The 22,036-nt window shown below is 41.6% G+C and overlaps 1 protein-coding gene across 2 annotated transcripts in view; it reads left to right on the forward strand.

Annotated features, from left to right (window-relative positions):
* Window positions 1-22,036, forward strand: part of POLR3B (RNA polymerase III subunit B) — a 138,752-nt gene that overhangs the window by 112,567 nt on the left and 4,149 nt on the right. For both annotated transcript variants that reach the window (XM_036760385.1, XM_036760386.1), the window contains 4 exons: window positions 4,771-4,874; window positions 11,468-11,634; window positions 13,674-13,787; window positions 16,737-16,910. In XM_036760385.1, the coding sequence (XP_036616280.1) occupies window positions 4,771-4,874; window positions 11,468-11,634; window positions 13,674-13,787; window positions 16,737-16,910 (559 nt within the window). The remainder of the gene's footprint in view (window positions 1-4,770; window positions 4,875-11,467; window positions 11,635-13,673; window positions 13,788-16,736; window positions 16,911-22,036) is intronic.

Here is a 22,036-nt window from a genome sequence, read left to right on the forward strand (position 1 = left end):
AGAGGGGCATCAGTCTCACACAGCCTGGTTCAGAATAATGTCCATTCCACAATATCAACGTCATCTTACTCTTCTTAGAATTAGATGACCAAGAAAATAGGATGTAGATTTTTTTGCTTTTAGATTTTTATTAATTGGCTCCTAATTAAAAGGAGTTTTCCTGATTAGGGGAAACTGTTTTATCCCTGAAAGATGTACTAAATGAAAATAGAGGATCTATTTTTGTAGAGAAAAGCAATCCAGAGAAACTATAAATTCAGAATTAATACAGCCCACAGTTGGGGAGAACAATGTCTTCGAACTAAGGTGTAGTGATAAGTTCTGTAAAGACAGCCATCTTTTCCCAGATTTATCCATTGAATTTTTTAGTGGAAGCTGGTAAGAGAATATGTTCTGGAGCTCCTTTCCTTTGCTGACCACCCAGTCCCTTCCTGTGTCCCACAAAATGACTTCAGCTCGGCACTCAGTACCCAGGTCGTTTGGTTTTGGAGGACAAGGCCCTTTGCCACACTTAGGTTGAGCAGAAAACGTGGCCAGTCTTTATGGAGCAAACTTCTTCATCTGGTTCAGCAGAATAACAGTGAGGTTTGTTAGGCGGCAACTCATCGGGATCCTCGGTGACTGTCGTTTGATCACCAAAGTAGGCTCTGTTTCATTACTGATTCCTCCCTGCCGTGGGGCCCAGCACTCGTCTCTGGTTCTTCACCTGGAAAGGGGCTGGGAGGAGCCAGTAACGTGAAACAACATTGTTAGCATGAGTACTGTACAGCTGTGTTAGTAATAATAGCATTTTAAAGCACTTTCGTATTTGCAGGGTGCTTTATTAATAATCTTTTCTTCTCACAACAGCCCTGGAAGGTACTAATATATCATGTAAAATGAGGTTTGCAGATGAGGAAACTGAGGCAGAGGTTAAGTGACTTGCCCAGTGTCACAAAATTAACAAGTATCTGAAGCTGCATTTGAATTCAGGCTGTCCTGACTCCAGGTCCAACAGTCTTAACTCTCTAAATAATTAGGGTAAATAATAAAACAATGGGGGCCAGTATTTAAATTAGGGTTGGTTGTCAATAAAATAATGTATTATCCCATGCTCAACAGATGTTAAAATATTTTCTTTTTTCTCAATTTTAATGATTATAATAAGATTAAAATAGGACCCCCAAACTAATCCTTTACACCAGAGTTGGGGGATTTAAAAATATCAAAAGTGACGTAGGAGTTGTAGCTGGACATACTTCCTGGGAGAATAAAGAGCTCCCTGGATCACAGGGAGGGTGTCCGGCAGACCCAGTCCACTTCAAAACTTTTGGTTTGCCACCAAAACAGACTTGATAAATTAGCACAAGTGTCTGATTGGGGGATAGCCACCGTAAGAGGAGGCCCTTTGGTTTGCTTTTTCTGGATGCAGACTAGCCCTTGGATTGAGGTACTTTTAATTTCCTATTTGCTTTCACCTTTATAAACTCAGTATTCAAATTGGTGACATCAGAATGCTTCTGTTTTAATGATGGAAAAGTTTTCTTTGTTGCCAGTCGTCTGTTTTTTTAGAAGCTCCCCTAGCTGGAGTTCTTACTGCACAGTTAGCTGGCTTATTGAATTTTTTTAGTCATATTAACCCAGTGTATTTGCATTTCACTGCCAGGAGGTTGTGCTCTAAACAGTGGTGTTGAGAAACCAGCATGAGCCAGGGACTGAGATTTTATTTTAAAATATGAAATGCTGTGTAAGCATCCGAGCTATGAATTGGTAATTGTCTCACAACATTTTCCATTCGATATGGTTTATTTGTCGCCCATCCTCTTTTCAGGCTTTCAGGGAAGTATTAACACATTGAAATGAACTGCATATCATTTACATTTTTAAACCAATGTTAGAGGAAAATGACCATAACATTTAGGAGTTTAAATATCAGGAGGAATTTTACACCCCAGTCCCTAGAGAAAATACAGATTTACTGGTTTTGTGCAAAGGACGAAGAGAAACTTTGCCATTATGATTAGAGGCATGAATGATTCTGAAACTGAAGAAAGGGTTTTTTTTTTTGTTGTTGTTTGTTTTTTAAGAAGATATCTATGATGGAGAAGTTTTTGTTGAAAGCTGAACTTTTCCACTGGCCAAGCTCATTTGAGATCATCAGATTCTGTCTAAATATTTTGTTTTAACTTCTAAGCTCATTATGCCCTCTTTGTGTTAACTTGTATTAAAATCTGTCAGCTATGACTGGTCTCATAAGCACAGTCAGCGGACCAGAATAAGTTAATTATTTACTTGTGGCACTAGTGCTCTTCATTTAATGAAATGCACAGCTGTGTTAGATCTGCGGTGGGATGTGTAGCCGCCATTGTTCTCCAAGTCAGCAGAGGGTAGAAGCCGCAATGATGGAGAGCCCTCGGCTCTTTCTGCTGTTCTGCCTTTCTGTGTCGATTTCATGGATCTTTTATCATTCACTTTCACACAAAACAAACAACACAGGGCTGTCTGCTATGGGAACCATCTTGGCACAGGAAAGGGGTTTCAGAGCCTAAAGTAATTTTAAGTTGGGGAAGATTTAATTTTTGGCTTACAGGTGCCTTTGGTATACAGATGCAGCCTAGGGATTTCTTAGAAGTGAGTGTTAGAAAAACATCCCAAAAGTTTCATTTTTACGTGAAAAAAAAAAGTCCTGTAAGAAAAGTCTTCAGAAAGGGAGTTTTGGTCTAGATTTCAATCAGATTTCAGTTAACAGTAAATTGAGATTTAAGAAGAACTTATCTCATCTTGATAACCAGACTGCCTTTGCAAAAAAACATTAGCTCAAACATAAAATTGGAGACTGTTATCTTTCTGCTCTTCCCCTCTCCAGGAACATTTCATGCTCAGTCTCTTAGTTCATGCACCTATTTCCACACACCCCCACTTTCTTTTCTTGGAGGGTGGACAAGTAGCTCCCTCCTGAGTAGACGCCAGCACCCCCCTGTGAAGTGACTGGTGAGGGGGGTGCCTGGTTTTTGTTTTGGGGTTTGGGATTTTTCTTTTGGTTAAGATTTTTTTTTTTAGGGATACAACTACATCAGCCATCTCCCAGCACTCCCACTAATCCAAAATTATATTCCTTCTGGAGAAAAGTCATGGGGCCAACGTTCTCACTGCCCTTTTTTTTTTTTTGAACATTTTTGTGTCCTGACAGACAATGTTTGTGTCTGTGAACCTAGATTTATAATTTGATCCCTTTCAGACTAGCCTTCCTGGTAGTCCCAGTGTTTTGTCAGCAAAATTCATTATGGACATGATGGATTTTTAGTGTAGGGTGAGGAAGGATTAAATCTGACTCTAGCACAGATAAGAGTGTACTCAACTAGCTAACCTCCTACTAATGCCTGCTAACTTTACCATCCATAGATTCAGTGGGGATGCTTTAGTGTTAAAAACTTCAGAAACCCAATAATAAAGCAAATAAGTACCCTAACATTCAACTTCTCAAACTTGATGACTATGTATTCAGCCTCCCAGAAATCTGAGTACTCTTAAGCAAGTATCCCTTCTGGCCCCCCCTGCCCCCACATCAGCACTTTAGAAAAGATATAGATAATTTTAGACTTTAAGTTTTAAAAAATGGTTTTCAATGCTAATTTGATGATCGTAAGACCAAAAGAATGAGTGATTGTGATACACCAAACATTTCTCACAGAATCACTTATTTTTCAACGTTTTGATTTGATCCATTTCTAAATATAATACAAAAAACATCTGACAGTTTTATGGGGCTTTCGGGTTTACAAAGCTATTTTCCATGCATTATCTCGCTCCAGCCTCACAGTGACCCTGGGAGGTAGAGCAGATGAAAGGTTGGCATCCTTCGACTGACATAAGAGCATTTTCGTCATTTTACTTGTCCTTGGCTCACTTTATTGTGAACTAATTTTCCAACACTAAATCATATTCACTATTTGTATTCTGATAACTAAGAAATCAAAGTAAGAAAACAAGCCAGACCCAGCCTCTCATGTATTGACATCATTCTCATTTCTAGAAGCTATCGATACTGCAATAATACTGTAGTTTACTTCACTAAATTTAGAAAACCTGTGTCTTTATGAGGTCTGGGTTTTTTTTTGGCTATCCTGGAATCCTAATTCATAGTTAACTGTCTTTAATGCTGGAAATGGTTCAAGAATTGATTTTTCTTGTTAAACTTTACACTTTGAGCCAATAACAAACCATCTACTACATGTTACTCTGTCGATCAACGTTGTAATTCCTTGAGGCAGTTTAGGCTCAGCCAGAGGAACCTTGGACAAACAAAGGAGCTGAGTATTTGCAACTGTGTACACAGACCTGTGAGCACATCAGAGACAAATTAGCCCTTGTTATTTGAAAATTGAATCCTAAAGTTCTCCCTGGTTTAATTGCACATCAGCTATGTACAATAAGGGGGGGGAGGGGGTAGGAATCTAATTAGGAAACTGTCCCTGAGACTTTGGTGGGGGAGGGTATTGTAGCCTCCTGACGTTGCCCTCAAAGGGGTGAGATGGTTACTGAGAGGGGGTTGTAGGTGAAACCTCCAACATTCACTTGTATCTGATGCTTCAAGTTGGATGAGCACACTGTCAGCACATCGCTTTTAGCTGCCACCTGGAGGGAATTGTTGATCCACCAGGCTACCTACAGGTCTTTTGGAAATTGCTTTGGTGAAGGAGATTAGGGAAGGTGGGAAGATTCAGTGCAAGTGCTCTGTTCTCCCATTGGGCTCATTCTCTTTCTTTTCACTCCCAATCTTTCTTCCTCCAGGTGTTTGTGGGTTGATCGTCCCTCAGGAAGACATGCCGTTCTGTGATTCTGGAATCTGCCCTGACATCATAATGAACCCTCATGGTTTCCCATCACGTATGACGGTCAGTTGCCTTGACTCTTCTTAGGAAGTGCCACTTTGTAGAGAAAGGTTGGGCAGGTGGTTTTGTCCCAGTCACTGGAGGAATTAAAAACTTGGTACTTTGAAGTAAAGATTTTAGATGATGCTATCTTGCCCTAAGTTACCTGGGAAATAGGCAAATCTCTATTCTGCTGTAGCTACCTCCTCACCTCCACATACTGAAGCTCCTTGGTCAGTATTTAAGGTTAAGTAGAGAAAAGGGAGATTTTTTTAAACTTCCCTTTGTAGATCAGAGTCACCTGAGTAACTTACTTTTAACAAGCTAAGCAACTGATCTTCAGCAGATGGGCACTTTCTATATGTGTAGGGTGTTTTGTGCAGTCTTTTCATTCCCTGTTAGTGCACTACTGGTGTCCCTTGGTGGTTTAGCAATACTGGGCAACTGTAGGGAGGAGTTTTCCCCATTGTCCCCCTGCCATAATGTCCCAGTTGGCCTCTGGGCTCCCAAGGCAGGACTGGGAAATTTTAGACAGTAATTCTAATATTGATCAAATTATCAGCTGTACTCACCAGTTCTCGCCAGTATAGCTTGTAAAAAGTACAGCTTCCGGTGGCGGTGTTCTTCAGGGTTTGTACATGTGTGTGTATTTGTGTGCATATTCTAATATTTTTCCAAAGGGATCTCATTTTGAGAGAACAGTCTCTATTTGGGGATAGAACATGTTTAGACCAACTTTTGATCAGACCAGTGATAATCTTGTGAGGCACAGTCTTGGTGGCCAGCCAGAGTTTGGTGTTAAGACTTTTTTCCCATCTGCATATACAGTATTGGCAGACTCAGATGAGTTTGTTTATGACACTTAATGGCACATCTATTGAGAAAATATCCAGGTGTGTTTGTCTCTCTACCGGCTTGCCTGCCTACATAAATAAATACAAAGTGGACATGGTGCCATCTCCGCATTCTTACTTAGGGTTTATTGTGCCCAACTCTTTTCTCTCCATTGCCAAACAAAACAATAAAAAGTACCTGGTCCAATGTAAACACAAAGAATTTTAGAACAGAGACTTTCATCATAGAGTCATGAAGCTAGAGGAGACTCCCTCCAGCAGTAATCTGGTCCCACCCTTTCCGGACCTTCTGGAAGGTGAAAGTCCAAGCCATCCTGGTTAAGTGGTTGTCTCTTCTTTAAGCTCTGTGTGAACAGTCATTCCTTGAACTTCCTTAAGAAATCATTCAAGTATCTTATCACTTCGAAGGCCAAGAATTTCTAATGTCCCATCAAAACTCTCCTTGCTCTGGTTCTCATCTTTTGCTGGCATTCTACAGATAGAGAGAATAGCTGATTATCATTCCCCTCATCAAATCCTTTTAAATACTGAGGAGAGTAATGAGGTTGAAAATAAATAAAAGTCCAAACAGTGCAAATACAGGATGAGAATTGTCTGACTAGATCAAACCACAGCTTTCTTTTCCTCCTTCCCCACCCCTGCTTAGAAAAGTGAAGGGTCATAGTTGATCAAAGGTAAATATGAGTGAGCAGTGTACTGCTGTTGTTACTGTTATCAAAACTGAAATTATAAAATGCTGTATTAAAATGAACCTGCTACACGTGGTCCAGGAAATAGTCTTTCAATGTGTTCTACACTAGATCAGCCTTCATGATGGTATTAGGGCTGGTTTGGATTGTCATATTTCCAAAAGGGTGTGAGGAAACAGAAGAGAATATAGAGGACACCAAGAATGATTCCTCTGGAAAATAGTCCTGTAAGGAAAAGTTAAAGGGACTGAGGCAGTTTCACCAGAGAAGAGCTGACTGAAAGGTGAATTAGAATCATAGAATCTTCAAAAAAAAATTTTCAATTTGTCAAGCATTTTTTTCCCTCCCTCTCACCTCCCCCTCCACACACACTGAAAATAAAGCAGAAAAGAAGGAAGGGAGGGAGAGAGAAAAGGAAGGGAAGAAGGGATGAAAAAGAAGCGAAGGAAGGGGGGAAGGAAAAAAGAAGGAAGGAAGAAAAGACAAATTCCCACGAATCCAGAATTATTTTTTCACTCTTATTGGTCCCTCATCTCTCTGCCATGAGGTGTACAGTATTCTTCTTTATCAATCATGGTTGATAATTTCGTTGATCAGAGTGCTTAAGTTTTTCAGAATTGTTTGTTTTTACAGTATTAATCTTATCTCATAAATTGTTCTCTTGGATGTGCTCACTTCTCTCTTCTCTCCATCAGTTTGTACAATTCTTCCCAAATGTCTCTGGAACCATTTTTTGCTTCATTTCTTGCAGCACGATAGTATTCCATTACATTCACATACTGTAATTTATTCCCCATTCCCTACTTGATGAGCATACCCTACTTCCCCTTAGTTTCTAGTTCTTTGTGGCTGTAGAAAGAACTGCTAACATTTTTGTAGACAGAGTTCATTTTCCTCTTTCTTTTTTTTTCTTTGGGTTATAGTGTTTTCCTGGGTCATAGGGCATGCACACTAGTAACTTTGGGGCATAATTCCAACATGTCGTTTCTGAATGGTTGTACCAATTCCCAGCTCCATGAACAGTATATCAACGTGCCTGTTTTCCTGTATCTCCCAACATTTGTCATTTTCTCTTTTTTGTCAGCTTTGCCAATCTAATGAGTATAAGTTGTTTCGATTTGCATTTCTCTAGCTACAAGTGATTTAGAGCATTTTTTTCATATGGCTGTTGAGAGCTTCATTTCTTCCTTTGGAAACTGCCTGTTCATCATATTTTTTGGCTCTTATTCTTACTAAGTTGAACGAGTTGTTGGAAATGAGACCATTATCAGAGAAATTTGCCGCAAAGATTTTTTTTCAGTTAATTTTTGCCTTGTAATCTTAGCTGCCTTTAACTTCTACCCTCTTTTTCTCAATCTCTTCCTTTCTTTTCCCAGTTGCTTTAATTTTGTTCATGCCAAAACTTTTCAGTTATATATAATCAAGCAACATGTGGTTTTCCATTTACTTTATTTTCCAAGTGTGGATGGCCAGGCGGATTTCTTTTTGGCCATAGCTTTCAAGTATGTTGTGGATTGAACCGGTTCTTGTGGGCTAATTTGGGGACCTAACTACATTTTCTTTATGGGAAAATGTGTTCTGAGTTCCAGATATGTGACTGAAAAATAGGCTTTTAGGATTTAACCTGTTTGTCAGTTGAAGATTATTGACGTGCCCCTTTAATCACTGTCAGACAGTGAGAGCCTATTGGTTCACTCAGTGTTTGAGCTCAACATGCTGCCTCTTCCAACCCACCTCTGGCATTTTTTACCCCATAAAAGTAATTAATTTGTTTCCATTGTCAAAGGAAACTATGAGTACACTTTCTCACATACTCTTTAATATAAAAATTAGGCAATATTGTTGTTTTAATTAAACCAAGAGGTGACTTAAGCTCTCCATGCCATCCAATAGGTCCATGCTTTGTCAGATGTGTTTATTCACCCTCTCGTCTTCCCATCACTTTTGCAAAGATGAACCCTGAATGTGAGTCTCATATTTTTTCTCATAATTTTGAAAATGACAGAAAAAGCTTTTTTTTTAAAAAAAAAATCAATGTCCATTTTAAAAGACAGTGCTCCTTTTTCATGGTGCCAAAGGAATGGAAACAGGTGACTCTCAGCTGTTGATTGGGGGAATGGCAAAACAAGGAGTGATGTATGAACAGGATGGCGAGTTACTACTGTGCTTTAAGAAATGAAAACATGCTAGATACAAAGACGCATGGAAGGCCATGAACTGATACAAAAAAAAAATCAGCAGAACCAGGAAAACAACACAATGACAATTTTAAAAAATCCAACTGAATGCTGCAAAATTATCATGACCACTCTATGCCCCAAAGGAGAGAGAGAACACACTTGTGCACATTCTTTGTAGAAGTCAAGATCTGTGGGTGTGAAACACTGAGGATGTCAGACTTTTTTGATGCTTTGGTTTTTTTGTTCAATTACTTTTTTTTTTTTTACTCTTTATAAAGAATGGCTGTCTCAAAGGGAGTAGGAGGAGACTACATTGAAAAATGTAGGTTCCATAGAAATCAAAAATCAATAAGAATGTATTTTAAAAAATGAACAATAGTGCTCTAATAATATGACCATTTACTTATAATAAATCAGGATGTCAAAGTTACCCAATAGCCTGGAGGCATCTTTTGCTTGAATGTACATCATGAACTTAATGAATATTACTCATACATCTTAACTGGCCAAAGCAAAAATCAAGGCCCATGAGAAGCAGGAACCAGGTGCCTTGGACTTTACTTCTGGCTTTGTGAAAGGTAACAAATAAAACCCACAGAGATTTTTGTGCAGACGCTCACATTCATCTCCCCCAGAAGTAAGTATGTAGACATTGTCAGTACTTGAGAATCGAGTCACAGATTTTCGGCTTTGTTAGGAACCTCAGGAGTCTTCAGTCCCAACCTGCTCCCCCAAAAGAAATTCCTACCAGACGCTTAACAGGTGGTTGTTTGTCCTTTGTTTGAAGAAGCATAGTGAGCAACCACCACCTGTACCCACTTATTTTACTCTTAGATGGCTGGATTGGGTAGGACCTTTTTCCTGGGGGCAGCTAGGGGGTGCAGTGGACAGAACACTGGCCCTGGAGTCAGAAGAATCTGAGTTCAAATCCATTGTGGCTCTGTGAGCTGATCCAAATAAGTCCAGTGATTTTGTGGAAGTCTATGGATGCTTGAAGACAGCTGAGTTTGATCTCTTCTGTCAGTGACCTTGTAGGTTGATGCCATGCCTTTATACTGACATTTGGTTTTCTGCTCTTCCTTCCACCTTCTTTTGCCGTTTAAAATCTAAAGTTGGTCACTGAGTTCTCTTGTATCCATATCAGCCTCTTCAGACAACTCCTCTGTTTTCTCCTCATTGGGATTGTTTTTCTTCATGCCATCAGTATATCAGTCTTGGAAGTTTTCCTTCTCTCTTGTAGAATTAATGTCCATGTCAGACTGTACCTGGTTTCTCTCCCTTTAGCACACATTCTAAGCTGGATTCGTCACTTCCTGGTCCATCCAGTTTCCTATCATTTTCTCTTTCCTTTTGTACAAATTAAGGGTGTGAATATCAGTTGTTCCTTCCCCTTCCCACTCAGTAGTTCCTTGGCCTTTTAAAAATGTCAAATTATCCTTAAGACAAGCCAGAGAATTGGTAATTGTTTAACTTTTATCAGAGAAAGAACCTAAAACAGGTGTATGGATTTTTTAATTTACATCACCACTACACCATGCTTTTGTTGTTAGGTTTCTGATGCTTTTCCTGACCACACCGATTTCTTTTTGCTTGGGTTGTCTGTAATTTAGCCTGTTGACAATATTGCTTTTGTTTCAGTTTTGATCGATCTTTACTTCAGTCTTCTCTTCCATACTTCCCCCTCTGGTCCTGGATTTTCCCCTATGGGTATATCTACTTAACTCTCCTCCACCTAACCTTTTATGTGTCCTATTTAGTTAAAATATATAACCCCTTCCGGTGCCATATTCTGGGAACGAGTCCTAGCATACCAAATCCCAGTTATACCTAGGAAGTCACATTTTATGTTCTTTAAGATTTCTAAATCATTTTGCTTGATAACCCGTATTTTGTACTTTTGTGTATAGACATCTGACACTATGACCCCTAATGTATAGAAGCCTCAACTCAGAGCTGGACAGGACCTTAGAAGGTCATTTAATCTAACCCTCTTATTTCACAAATGAGGAAAGTGAAACTCAGTGATTGGTCTCAGGCAGTTGAGGTTAGATTTGAACCCAGGTCCTCTGATGCCAAATTCAGTGCTTGCTATTATTACCTCCTTTCTTAAATTTTGTCTCGTGTGAATTTCTGGACATTTTTACTGCTATCTTAACCCAACACAAAGAGCTCTCCAAGGGACCGTGATCTGGGGTATGTGCTCAATCTCTATCAGGTGGCTTTAATCTAAAATGAAATTATTCTAAGAAGTAAGCGTGAATTAAATGCCTGAGTCATTATTACATGAGGTACCGAGTGAAGCCCGGATTAGTTGGTGTTCTCATTACCTGTGTATGTGTTACACACCCTCAGTGGATTGTAGGCGCCGTGAAGGTCCAGACTGTGCAGCTCACCCTGCGTTTTTAGTGCTCTGCTTTGTACAGCATAGATGTTTACTGTTGAGTGACGAAAGGTTCTTTGTTCTCACTGTAAGGCATCCCTTTTAGATAGACACATTCCCCATTGATTCAAAATGTGATTCTGTTTACTCTGCATATTTTAGGAACATCTCTGTCCAGGTAAGGTCCCCTGTCTTACTCCAATGCTTACATGATCATAAATCCTTGATGCTCTTGTGTATTGAAACTTCAGAAGTCCACTTGATTGTTTTGCTGATTTAAAATATGTTTATATATGTGAATAATTGTGTTTATAAGTAATATGCATATCGTTTTTATGATTTACACACACATGCGCAGGCATGTGCACACACATTCGCTCAATAGTATTAGGCCAAGTTGAGTTTGACATTTGATTTCTTGAATGTCCTGTGAGCCTTTGTATATTTAGGTATGACAAGGGACCTGTATAGGCACACGAATCCAGGAAATATTTGATTTGTTTACATGATGCAGGTGGGAAAACTGATTGAGTTGTTGGCTGGGAAGGCTGGAGTGCTTGACGGCAAGTTTCACTATGGGACAGCTTTCGGAGGCAGCAAAGTTAAGGATGTGTGTGAAGATCTTGTTCGTCATGGTTATAACTACTTGGGAAAAGACTATGTAACATCTGGCATCACTGGGTAAGCATATTCGGGCCTGCACTGAAACCCTTTGAAGGAAGTGGGGTGTTCTTGTTGAGGTGGGCAGGGGAACTTCTGTAGATTTCATTTCCTTAATTTTGTTCATATGTATCACCCTTTCAATAAGCAGAAATCCACATTTTGAAAACATGTACTAGAAAGATGCTTATTCCCGTTCCAAAAGATTCTTCATTTCGCAAAAGTCTTTAAATATTAGACTTTCTTGTTGCATTTGAATGTATTTTCAGATTACGGAGAACGACTAAGGGGCAGAAAATCTTAACGTTTAAATAGTATAACATCAGTAAATTGGAAAACATTACAACTTATGACAAGTTTATGTATACAGCAGTTGCCAAATAAAATTATGGGAGCTTAAACTTATACTATTCTTTTAAGCATTTAAATCTCTTGAATGTTAGTGAAAAATCTCTTAAGAGTGGAAATGTGAAAACATTGCTTGGTTTTTACTGCTTTTGACAGACTTGAAAATGCTAAATAGGGGCAGCTAGGTGGCGCAGTGAGTAGAGCACCATCCCTGGAATCAGGAGGACCTGAGTTCACATCCTGCCTCAGACCCTTGACACCTGTACTAGCTGTGTGACCTTGGGCAAGTCACTTAAACCCAATTGCCCTGCCCCCCCCCCAAAACCCTGAAAATGCTAAATAAATATGGAATCCTGATCAATATTGTTCAACATTGTAAGCATGTTTTAAAATCATCATCTGTATAGACCATACATCAAAATGTCATTTAAGTGCCCTCTTCTTTTTTTTCCAGGATAATACTTGAAATGTTAGAGCAAATATCTTAGGATAATTAGATAGGTGTATATCTACTTCAAAAGCACCTCTGTGCATGGACAGCATTTTGATCCTGGAAATCCTTTTGTCCCTCCACCCAGGCAATCTGAAACATTCTGATCCAGCATGCTGCTGTCCAGGTTGGCTGAGTAGAATACATTGTTTGCTGATGGAATAGCACTCTCTTAGAGCAGTAGTTCTTGAACTTTTTCATCTCAACAGTCCCTTATACTCTCAAAACATTTTAGTATTATAATGAAAATAGCTTTGACCTCATAGATGCCCTGGTCCCCGGGCCCCACCATGAGGACCATTGGCTTAGAGAAACTGGGAGCAGTAGAAGGAGCAGCGGACTCGGTTGTGAGGTAATCCAGATCCAGATCTCAGCTCCACTGCTTACCAGTAATGTTACCATGAACAAGAACGTCACTTAAGTCGTCTCAGCCTCAGTTCCCCTATCTGTACAAGTGAGGGTAGTAACCCCGACACAACTTCCTACCTCTTAACAGTTGATGCAAGGAGAGCCTTTTGTAAGTCTCAAAGGGCTCTCTCTTCGTGAACTGCTTGTAGTTATGTTGCTCACCTGCCCAGCATCCTCCAACCCATGGAACTGAAAACGAGGCTTCCTAGAGGCATTGAAGGCAAAAGGACCCTGATCACCTGTAGTCCAAAAAAAAAAAAAAACAATCTAATGTAGTTACCCTTGTTGCAGATGGAAAAATAAGAATCTCAGTATTGGAAGGGGCCTCCCCAGTTATCTGATCCTGCTCCTACCCACACCTCAAATTCTTTCTACCAGATGGCTCGCCAGCAGTCACCTCGTCCCTGGTTGAAGACCTTTATGACCTTGGACAGGCCTTTCCATTTGGGCCTATTTTATTAGGTGGGTTTTCCATACATTGAGCTGAATTTGGCTTCCCTGAAGCTCATGAGTCCTCGCTCTGCTCTCTGTGGGCCAAGCAGTTTCTCTTTCCTTCCCACAATTTAAAGCCCCTGGGGTCTAGTTACCTATATTATGCGCCATCTTTCAAAGGAACCTGTGGATCGTTTTTAGCTTATTGGCTAGCCTGTCACTAGCTTAACCTTCCTTACATGCTCAAGGACTGAAAATCATAAACCATCCATTCAGTTTGTCACAGACCTCTGTGTGACCAAGTTAAGACCAGCTTTTGCCATTGTTCTCAAGCTAGACTAGGATGTCTTTCATTTGGACCAAAATCTCTGCTTCTTCATAGGGAACCTTTGGAAGCCTATATCTATTTTGGACCTGTGTACTATCAGAAACTGAAGCATATGGTGCTGGATAAGATGCATGCCAGAGCACGGGGACCTCGTGCAGTCCTTACCAGGTAATTCAGGTTAAGGATGTTTGTTAAGCGCCTGCTGGATGGACGTGACCATGTCAGGGAATGAGGATTCAGATATAGCAGTGATGCCATGCTTTTGAAGAATGAATCTGTAAGTAATTATGACCCAAGAGAGACAGTGATAAATGCCTAGGTGAAGTACAAGGGAGAGCTACCTGAGGGCTCAGAGAAGAATTCACTTTTCTGTTCAGAGTCAAGTTAAATTCCCAGGCTTGTGCTGTTGTGTTGATAAAGGTGGTGTGTGTGTGTGTGTGTGCGTGCACGCGTGCTTTGTTTCAGGCTAGATGGGTAGGTGCCATCACAGAAGGGTGAATAAGTAAGAAGAGGATTTCAAAAAATAGATCATTACATGGACACATGAAAAGAAGTACTCTTGATGTTGTCTGTGGTCTTTTAACGAGGCTTTTTACCCTTGTCTCCATGCCTTGTAGTGTGAGGTGACTGGCCATACCTGTGCAGTCCACAGTGGGGCACATGATATGGAGCTAGAAGGGCTTTGAGTACAGTCCTGGTGTCACACGGACTGTTTTCTATCCAAGGCCTAGGGTAGCTGATAAAAGAGGCACATTTCTGATAGGTTGGCCATGAAGTGTTAACAGATCTGCGGTAGGTGCAAAAAAAATCTGAGGGGTTAATGAGAATGGCAGGAAGTGAATACTCTCATAGGTAACTTCACAGTGTTCTCTGTACGCTTCTGAACGACCCATTTCAGGGAATACGTGGGCAGAATGGAAGCTCTCCTGAAGAGAACAGATAGGATGATGAAGACTAGAAAACATGAGCATCACTGGAAGGAGGAGCCAGGATATGAGGCCAGCAGGGGCATGATGGCTGTCTCCAAGTAGTTGAAGAATTGTTATATGGAAAAGGGAGTAAACTTGTCCCATTTGACCTTGGAGGGCAGAAGTAAGAAGAGGTGGAGGCTGCCAAGGACTTAACATCAGGGAAACAGCTCCTACCAGGGGGCTGTCTCCTCCCACCAGGGCACAAGGACCCCTCTGGGGCCTCATCTGAGGGGCCCTTGTTTGGGCCCGGGTTCTACTCAACATCCTCAGGTGTCCATCCCAGCCCTTGGATTCTGGGGTGAATTCTCTGGCCATGGTGACTATTCAGCAGTGTAATTACTCAAGGAATATGTATTACCCATTAATCAGAAGTTCAGTTACACAGCATATTTTTAAATGCTAATAGCCTAGTTCAATTAAATTCAGTTCCTTATTGAAGACTGTTTGCATGATATGCTCAGTCTTTTTACAGCAACAGGAGGGAGGAAAATGAAGCAGCTGTTTTTTACAATAGAAGAGGTGTGGATGACTCAATCCTTTGACCCTTTAATATAAAGCAAATGCATACATCTATTGAAATGATAGACACATGTGCTCTGGAGATGCAAGAGCGGGGAGAAAAGCTGAGATTCTGAAGCCCATAACTCCCTGCAAGGAGACCCTGATGCAGTCAGGTCTGTCTCTTTCTTCTGTGATGTTCTTCCTTCCCTTTAAATAAGTTACAACAGTCAAAAACTATGTAAGAGCAACATAAATGTCAAGGCACTTATTGCCTAGGTATGGTTTTGTTGTGTGAAGGGGGAAGTTATTTATTACTTGTAGTACTCCTGCTTTTTAAAAAAGTTTCCTTACAGATAAACTCTGGGCAGTTATCTCTCTTAGAGCTGTGGTTGCAAACCTTTTACATTTCCAAGAACCTTTTTATAGCCTCACATTTGGGGGACCCCCACGTGCTAACAGTGGTGTGCTCTTGTTGTCATTTGATTAAAAAAAAATGCAGCGACAAGAAACTACGGTGAATTCAGAGACACTTCTAAATGTATGTACTTTATTCTCTCCAGCAGTCCCTGCGTACATTTGAGACAGTTGTACACATTTGAATGAAACATTTTTCAATCTTCTAATAGGACAGTTGCTTATAATGAGATAGATCCTGTGCAGTAACTGTGGCCTTCCAGGGGCCAGAGGTTAAGAAGTACTGAATGAGATCTTGCCAAGTATGGGCCAGTTGGTTTCACTCTGTCCAGTAGCCACAGCCTGTGCTCTTAGCCCAGCTAGCCACCTCACAAAGCACATGATTAGGCAGAAGTGGGGCTGATGAGTGAAAGTCTGGATGAAGCTGTTTCCACTACTTGGGGAGGAGGAGGGGGCGGGGGCGGGTTATGACCTTGTGCTCTACTGATAGCCAGTCACTAACATGCCCTTGATATGTGAAGGACGACATGCTACATGCCTTCAAATGAAACATGTCTATATGTTCAGCCCCATTTAGTTGTTTTTCAGAAATTGTCAGGAATTGTGAGAGCATCCTACACTTTTTATTTGCAACTAAAACTTTTATTTCTGACAGTAATCCATGACAGACTTCCCCTGAGCTGATTTATAGTAATACTTCGAAATAATTTAGTGACCTCAATGAGAAATGCAGTATGCCAGTCCCAGTTATCTGTGCATGTGTAACACGTGACAGGTCGATGTGCTCAGGAAGGGCCCAGGGTGGAATAGTGGGATGGAAAGCTTGGGTTTGGGACCCAGCTTTGTCCATTGCTGTGGGACCTGGGTGACTTTGGGGATCTCTTTGGACCTCTTTTCCTCATCCCTTCAATATGGGTGATGGTACATTTTGTATATTTTAAATTATCTATGGATGTGTATAGTCATGAAGATTGATTTGTTACTCAGCGTTTCCCCAATTTTTCACCTTTCTAAATGACAGGTTCTTTTCACCTGGGTCCGTTCTTCTGCAAGCACTGGCAACAACTTGGGGAGGCTCAGTTTATCTGGCTTGTTCTATTTCTTTTATCTTTAAAATAGGGGGGAACTGTGCTCAGCAAGACGCTTAGACTCTTTATCCAGTGATGTTTTTTCACTAGTTTGAGATCTTTTCAACCCAAATATCACATTTGTCTAATGATTTGTTTCAAAGGCAGCCCACAGAAGGCCGGTCCCGCGATGGTGGTTTGCGTCTTGGAGAAATGGAACGTGACTGCCTGATCGGTTATGGAGCCAGCATGCTTTTGCTGGAGAGATTAATGATTTCAAGTGATGCCTTTGAGGTAGATGTCTGTGGGCAGTGCGGCCTTCTGGGATATTCTGGCTGGTAAGTTGATACCATATGTATTTTGTGCCTCATCCTTCTCCTCCTTTAGATCAGCTCCCCTGCCCCTCCTTTTTAACGTCTCTCACCCAACAGACCTTTACCCATTTTCTTTCTTTCTATGGTTCTTTTTTTTAAATAGATAATAATGTATCTGCTAACCACAAGTCATTTGACAGCCTCTCGTGATAATGTTGTGGACAAGGTGTTAAAGTGAACAAGTGAATAAGGTGGCATTTATTAAACACTCACCACGTGCTAGAGACGCAGATAGAAAAAGCAAGGGCATCTGCTGCCCTCCAGGAGCTTCTGCTCTCCCAGAAGACAGGCACAACAGAGTGAACAGTTGTACACTGCTCGTTAATTAACCACCCTGAGTGCTTGCAGCTTGGAAAGCGTTCTTCAGAGGTTTGCACACGGCTCTGTCCGGGACCAGCCTGGTGCCTTTTGTTTTTATACCACAGTCATCCCGGCTGTGTACATATGGGGGAGGCCCCCTTGACTTTCCCCTTCTCTCAAGCAGCTCTGACCCGTGTGAGTGGCCGACTCTGACCCCAGAGTGTTTGCTTCTCTGCTCTCTGTCATTCCAGCTCCTCAGAGCCCCGATGCCTCCCAGGGGCTTCATAAATGCCAATGGGGTGGTTGAGTCACGGCAGTCAGTACTCTTTTCACTTATATTCATCGCTCATATTGTCCTTACGGATCTCTTTGCTTCTTACCTCTGCGCCGTGCCATACGTGTCTGCCTGTGTCTCTCTAGAATTTTCCATGTTCTTTGTTTCATGCATTGCAGTAGTATTCCATTATGTTCATAGACCACAGTTTGTTCAGCTGTTCCCCACTCAATGAGCACCCATTTTTTCCCCCAAATTTTGCTTCCACAAAAGTATTACTCATTATCTTGGTGCACATTGGGCCTTTCTGTATTTGTCTTCCTCTTCCTGTTGTCTAACTCTGAATACAATTACCTTATGTACAGTTACTTATTTATTACATTCATTTCGTACAATTTGGATTTACCACTTTTTAAAATGTTTGTAATTCTTGTATTTATCTGTACATATTCATGTTATTAACTACATGATGATCTGTCTTGTTTCCTACAAGTTAACATCACAAGAGGTAAACTAAGGCTTAGCTGTATTTTTTAGTATGTACTGTTCACCTTCAGTAAGTACTTGTTTGACTTCCTAACCACAGGATGGATTCCTCTATGGTAGGTGACCAGTGCTTTCTCCTGACTCAGTGGTAACATAGAGCAAGAAGCATCCAGCATAGATCAGAGACTCTGTGCATGAGGACAAGGAAGCTGGAGAGGTTCCCCTTCTTTCCTGCTTCCTAATGGCAGGACTTCCCCTTACCTGGGCTGGATTTTAAGAATCTTCTTCAGAAAAGCAGAAGGAGCCCTGAGGCCACAGGCCTGGACCTTGGTTCCCGCTTTGCCAGGATCATGTGACCATGGGCAAACCAATTCACAGAATTTCCTTGTTGGAAGTTACTTCACGGGGTCATTTGGTCTCTGCTCTAAGAGCTCCAGTGATAGAAGCTTCAGTTTCCATCCAAGACAGCACCTCGCTGGGGTCTTGCTCTGGTTGTCAGACAGCTTTTACTTATCTGGAGCCTAAACCTCTCTCCTTTAATCTGCCCTTTGGGATCAGTCAGAGCAATTCTGATCTTTCTCCCACATCACAGCCTTTCAGATACAGAAGACAGCCTGCTAAAAATTCTCGTCTCCAAGCTCAGGAGCCATCATTGTTCCACCTGACAGTCACATAATATAGACCCTACTAGTGTGACATCACCCTTCCATAGTGAACTGCCTCTTAATGGTCACGGCCTCCCTTTCCCAGAGCCCACAGCTTTTCTGATTATTTTCTAAAATTCTGCTAGGAACCAAAGGCAAATTCACTGGTGTCTGTTTTGAAGAATCCATTCCTCCTTATTTTGAGGAAGGAGGAAGGAGCCTTGTGCCTGGCTCTAGCTCTGGAGTACTTTTCTCGTTCTCCACAGTTTTTCAGAGGTCATTGGTAACGATTCAGCATTTCTTATTTTCCATTTCTTTTAGTCCCCTGGAATATCATTCTGCCTGGCCTAATGACTGGCATTCACTGGAGCAGTTCAGGGTGTCTTACCACCCTCTCACTTATCTTGAGTTTCAGCCGCTTGTATACCAGTTTTATCCTTCCCTTCTGAGTAAAAGATGGTTCTCTGTAGTAGAGAAAACAGAAGTAAATCGAGAGTTAAGTAGTTCTGCTGTGTGTTGTCATTATTCCAGCCACCCCCAGCCAATAATCCCCTTCCTCTTCGGATTTTTCACTTTCCCCTGGGTACCCACGAAGTGTTTTTGGGTATTCACCACCAGCCTCATCTGAACTTCAGTGCTCCAGACATCCTTCTGACAGGCTGCACCATTCTTCCATATTTGTCCTCGATTCCCAGCACCTACTTCCATCCTCTCTAATTATTTTAAGCACCCCTTTCAAAATTTCATATTCTTCCCTGGCGAGATGAGAGACCTTAATCAAATGATCCCTGTGGCACCAAATCTAAAGCCCTCTGAACATGGAAGGAACCCTGAGGAATACAGCTTGATGAGCTTCTCACTGGGTAGCATCACAGTCTCCTGCTGTCTGAATAAAGCAGCCCAAGCATCACAGTGATGAGTCTTTGCCCAGCCCAGAGTCCCTGAACCTGGTGGCCGCTGTTTCCTGTTAAGGCCCTCCTTTCTGCCTAGGTGGAAGAGGTGAGGACAGCCCCCAGTGAGGCCATATCGTCGTGGTTGGAGGAAGTCAGCTTGCTGCAGTTGATGATCTTCGTCGGATTGTGCAGTTGGGGGGAGAGTATTTGGGGAGTAAGTCTTGGCTATTTGGTGTGTGAATGAGAAGGGGCCTTTCTGGCTTATTTCAGTGCTGGGATATCTATTCATCTTTTGAAATGTACTCAAGGACCAAGCTAGAGAATACCTTCAGTTTACTTTTTACAGTCTTTGCAAGGGAACAGACCGCAGTGACTCAGTCCCTTCTGATTCGATGCAGGATTTTTATAATTTAACTTTAGAAAGGGAGTATAGGTCAGTGCTGTAGGTAGGAGGAAAAAGCTTCATGGAGGGTTTCCTCTTTAGCTCAGTCAGTCTGATTCACATGGAGTGTGCTATAGCTTTGCTCTTCAGGAAAGCACAAAGGTGCAGGTATAGATTATGAGAAGATGTTCTATTTAAATCTGACACTCCTGGTTTATTATACTTGTGTAGATTCTTCCTTAGCAGACCCTGTATTTTGTAGTTTCTGTGGTCTGTGTTCTACTGACTGGCCTTTGATGCAGCATTAAATCAGGTGGCAGAGACAAGCATCTCGTCTCTAGCTGAATAGGCCTGAATATGCTGTAGGGGATTGCAGGAATCTGTTCCTGCTATGGTTGGGAGAAGAAGGAAGGTACCTCGTCCACATTAGCCTCCTAGCAGGCTTCTTGTGAAGCTGCCTTCTGGCTGAGGGATCTAACAATGCTGTCATTTCTGCAGCCTGGCTGTACCTGATATGGGAGGGGGCCGAGCATGTTGGTGGGTGAAAGCTGGTCTTTAATGAGGAGCACAATGGAGTCCAGGCAATTAGAGCCACTGAGGATCTTCTCACCAGCCCTTCGTCAGTGACTTGCACGTTAGTGAGGCATTGCTATGGGGATATTTACAGCAACACTTGTTCTCCAGAAGACATGGGGGCAGGAGTCACAAAAAGAAAGGGCCCAAATGAAAACTGGCCATGAAAAAAAATCCCTATTAGGAGAAATATCTAATAGGGAAGGTTTAATTTCTCTTGTGAAATGACAGTCCTGCTTTTGCTTTTGCCTTCAGATTTAGAGCCATCTGTTTTCACGGTGTTCATGTGGACAGACAGGTCCACATTTGGGGATGATTCATTGAGGGGCACAAGGTCATTTTGAAAAGATTGTCAGCAGAGGTGGACTTCTTGTTCCAGCTGCTGGGATCAGGATGCTTTTTGGATTATACGAATGTGTGTAGGAAAATTGCAAATAAATTTCCTTGGATTGAGAGCATGGAATAATGTGTTTTGTAGAAGAAGAATAGAGAAGTGTCAACAAACCAGAGACTCCTTTTTAACAGGACAGATTAGACTTAGTTACCGAGTGACCTAGACCAATTCAGACGTATAATTTCTTATATGAAATTGAGATCAAGTGTCAGAGGTCTCTGTTCAGAATATGATCTAAGGGGAAAAATAGCAAAGTAAGTAAATCCACATCTATCGTTGGAAGCGGAAAAAAGGGAAAATCCTTTGACAAGTATTTTTTTGGAGTCCAGTGCCATGCTAGGTACTGTACAAACTACACAGTGGATGAAAATTAACTTTGTGTGCATTCATGAATACCCTCTCTGCGAGAAGTTGTGGCAATGGAAAGATGTATCTCTTAGGAAGAAGACCAAAAATTCAGAATATTAGAGAAATCTACTGAAAGAAACATCAAGAGTGGTCTCTTGTCTCCTGAAGTCTCTTTCCCCAGCAGACACTGCCCTACTGGGGCACCTGAGGATTCTGGACTGAATACTTCATTTGTCTTGTCACTGGCCCCCTTGCTTCCTGTGAGAGTGGTCTTAGGATCGCCCTGGCAAGGGGACCATTCCCTCCCATTGTGCTTATCAGTTTCACATCCACTGCCATTAATCTGTCCACATACATACAAAGCATATGAATAGAGGTGTATATGAAGTAGTTTAAGGGGGGAGGTGGCTAGCACCCGAGGTCAGAGAAGGCGCTGTTCATGCTGCATCTTAAAGTAAGAAAGAACTCTATACAAAGTGAAAGAAAAGAGGAAGCACATTCTAGGCACAGGGGAGATCTAGTGCGAGGGACCCTAGGTGGAGTGTTATATGTGATCTGTTTAGCAGGTACTGCGCTGAGTGCTTTATTAATGATTATTATAGCCTCGCAGCAGCCCTAGGAGGTAGGTGTTGTTATCCTTGTTTTCCAGATGGGGAAACAGAAGCAGCAGAGGTGAAGTAAGCAGCCCATGGTCGCCTAGCTGGTGTCTGAGGCTGGAATTAAGCTCAGATCTCCCTGACTCCAAGCCTGGTGCCCTGCCCGCTGCACTGCCTGGCTGGATCACAGTATGTGGAAG

The sequence above is a fragment of the Trichosurus vulpecula genome, chromosome 5 (assembly GCF_011100635.1).
Source record: "Trichosurus vulpecula isolate mTriVul1 chromosome 5, mTriVul1.pri, whole genome shotgun sequence".
NCBI lineage: Eukaryota > Metazoa > Chordata > Mammalia > Diprotodontia > Phalangeridae > Trichosurus > Trichosurus vulpecula.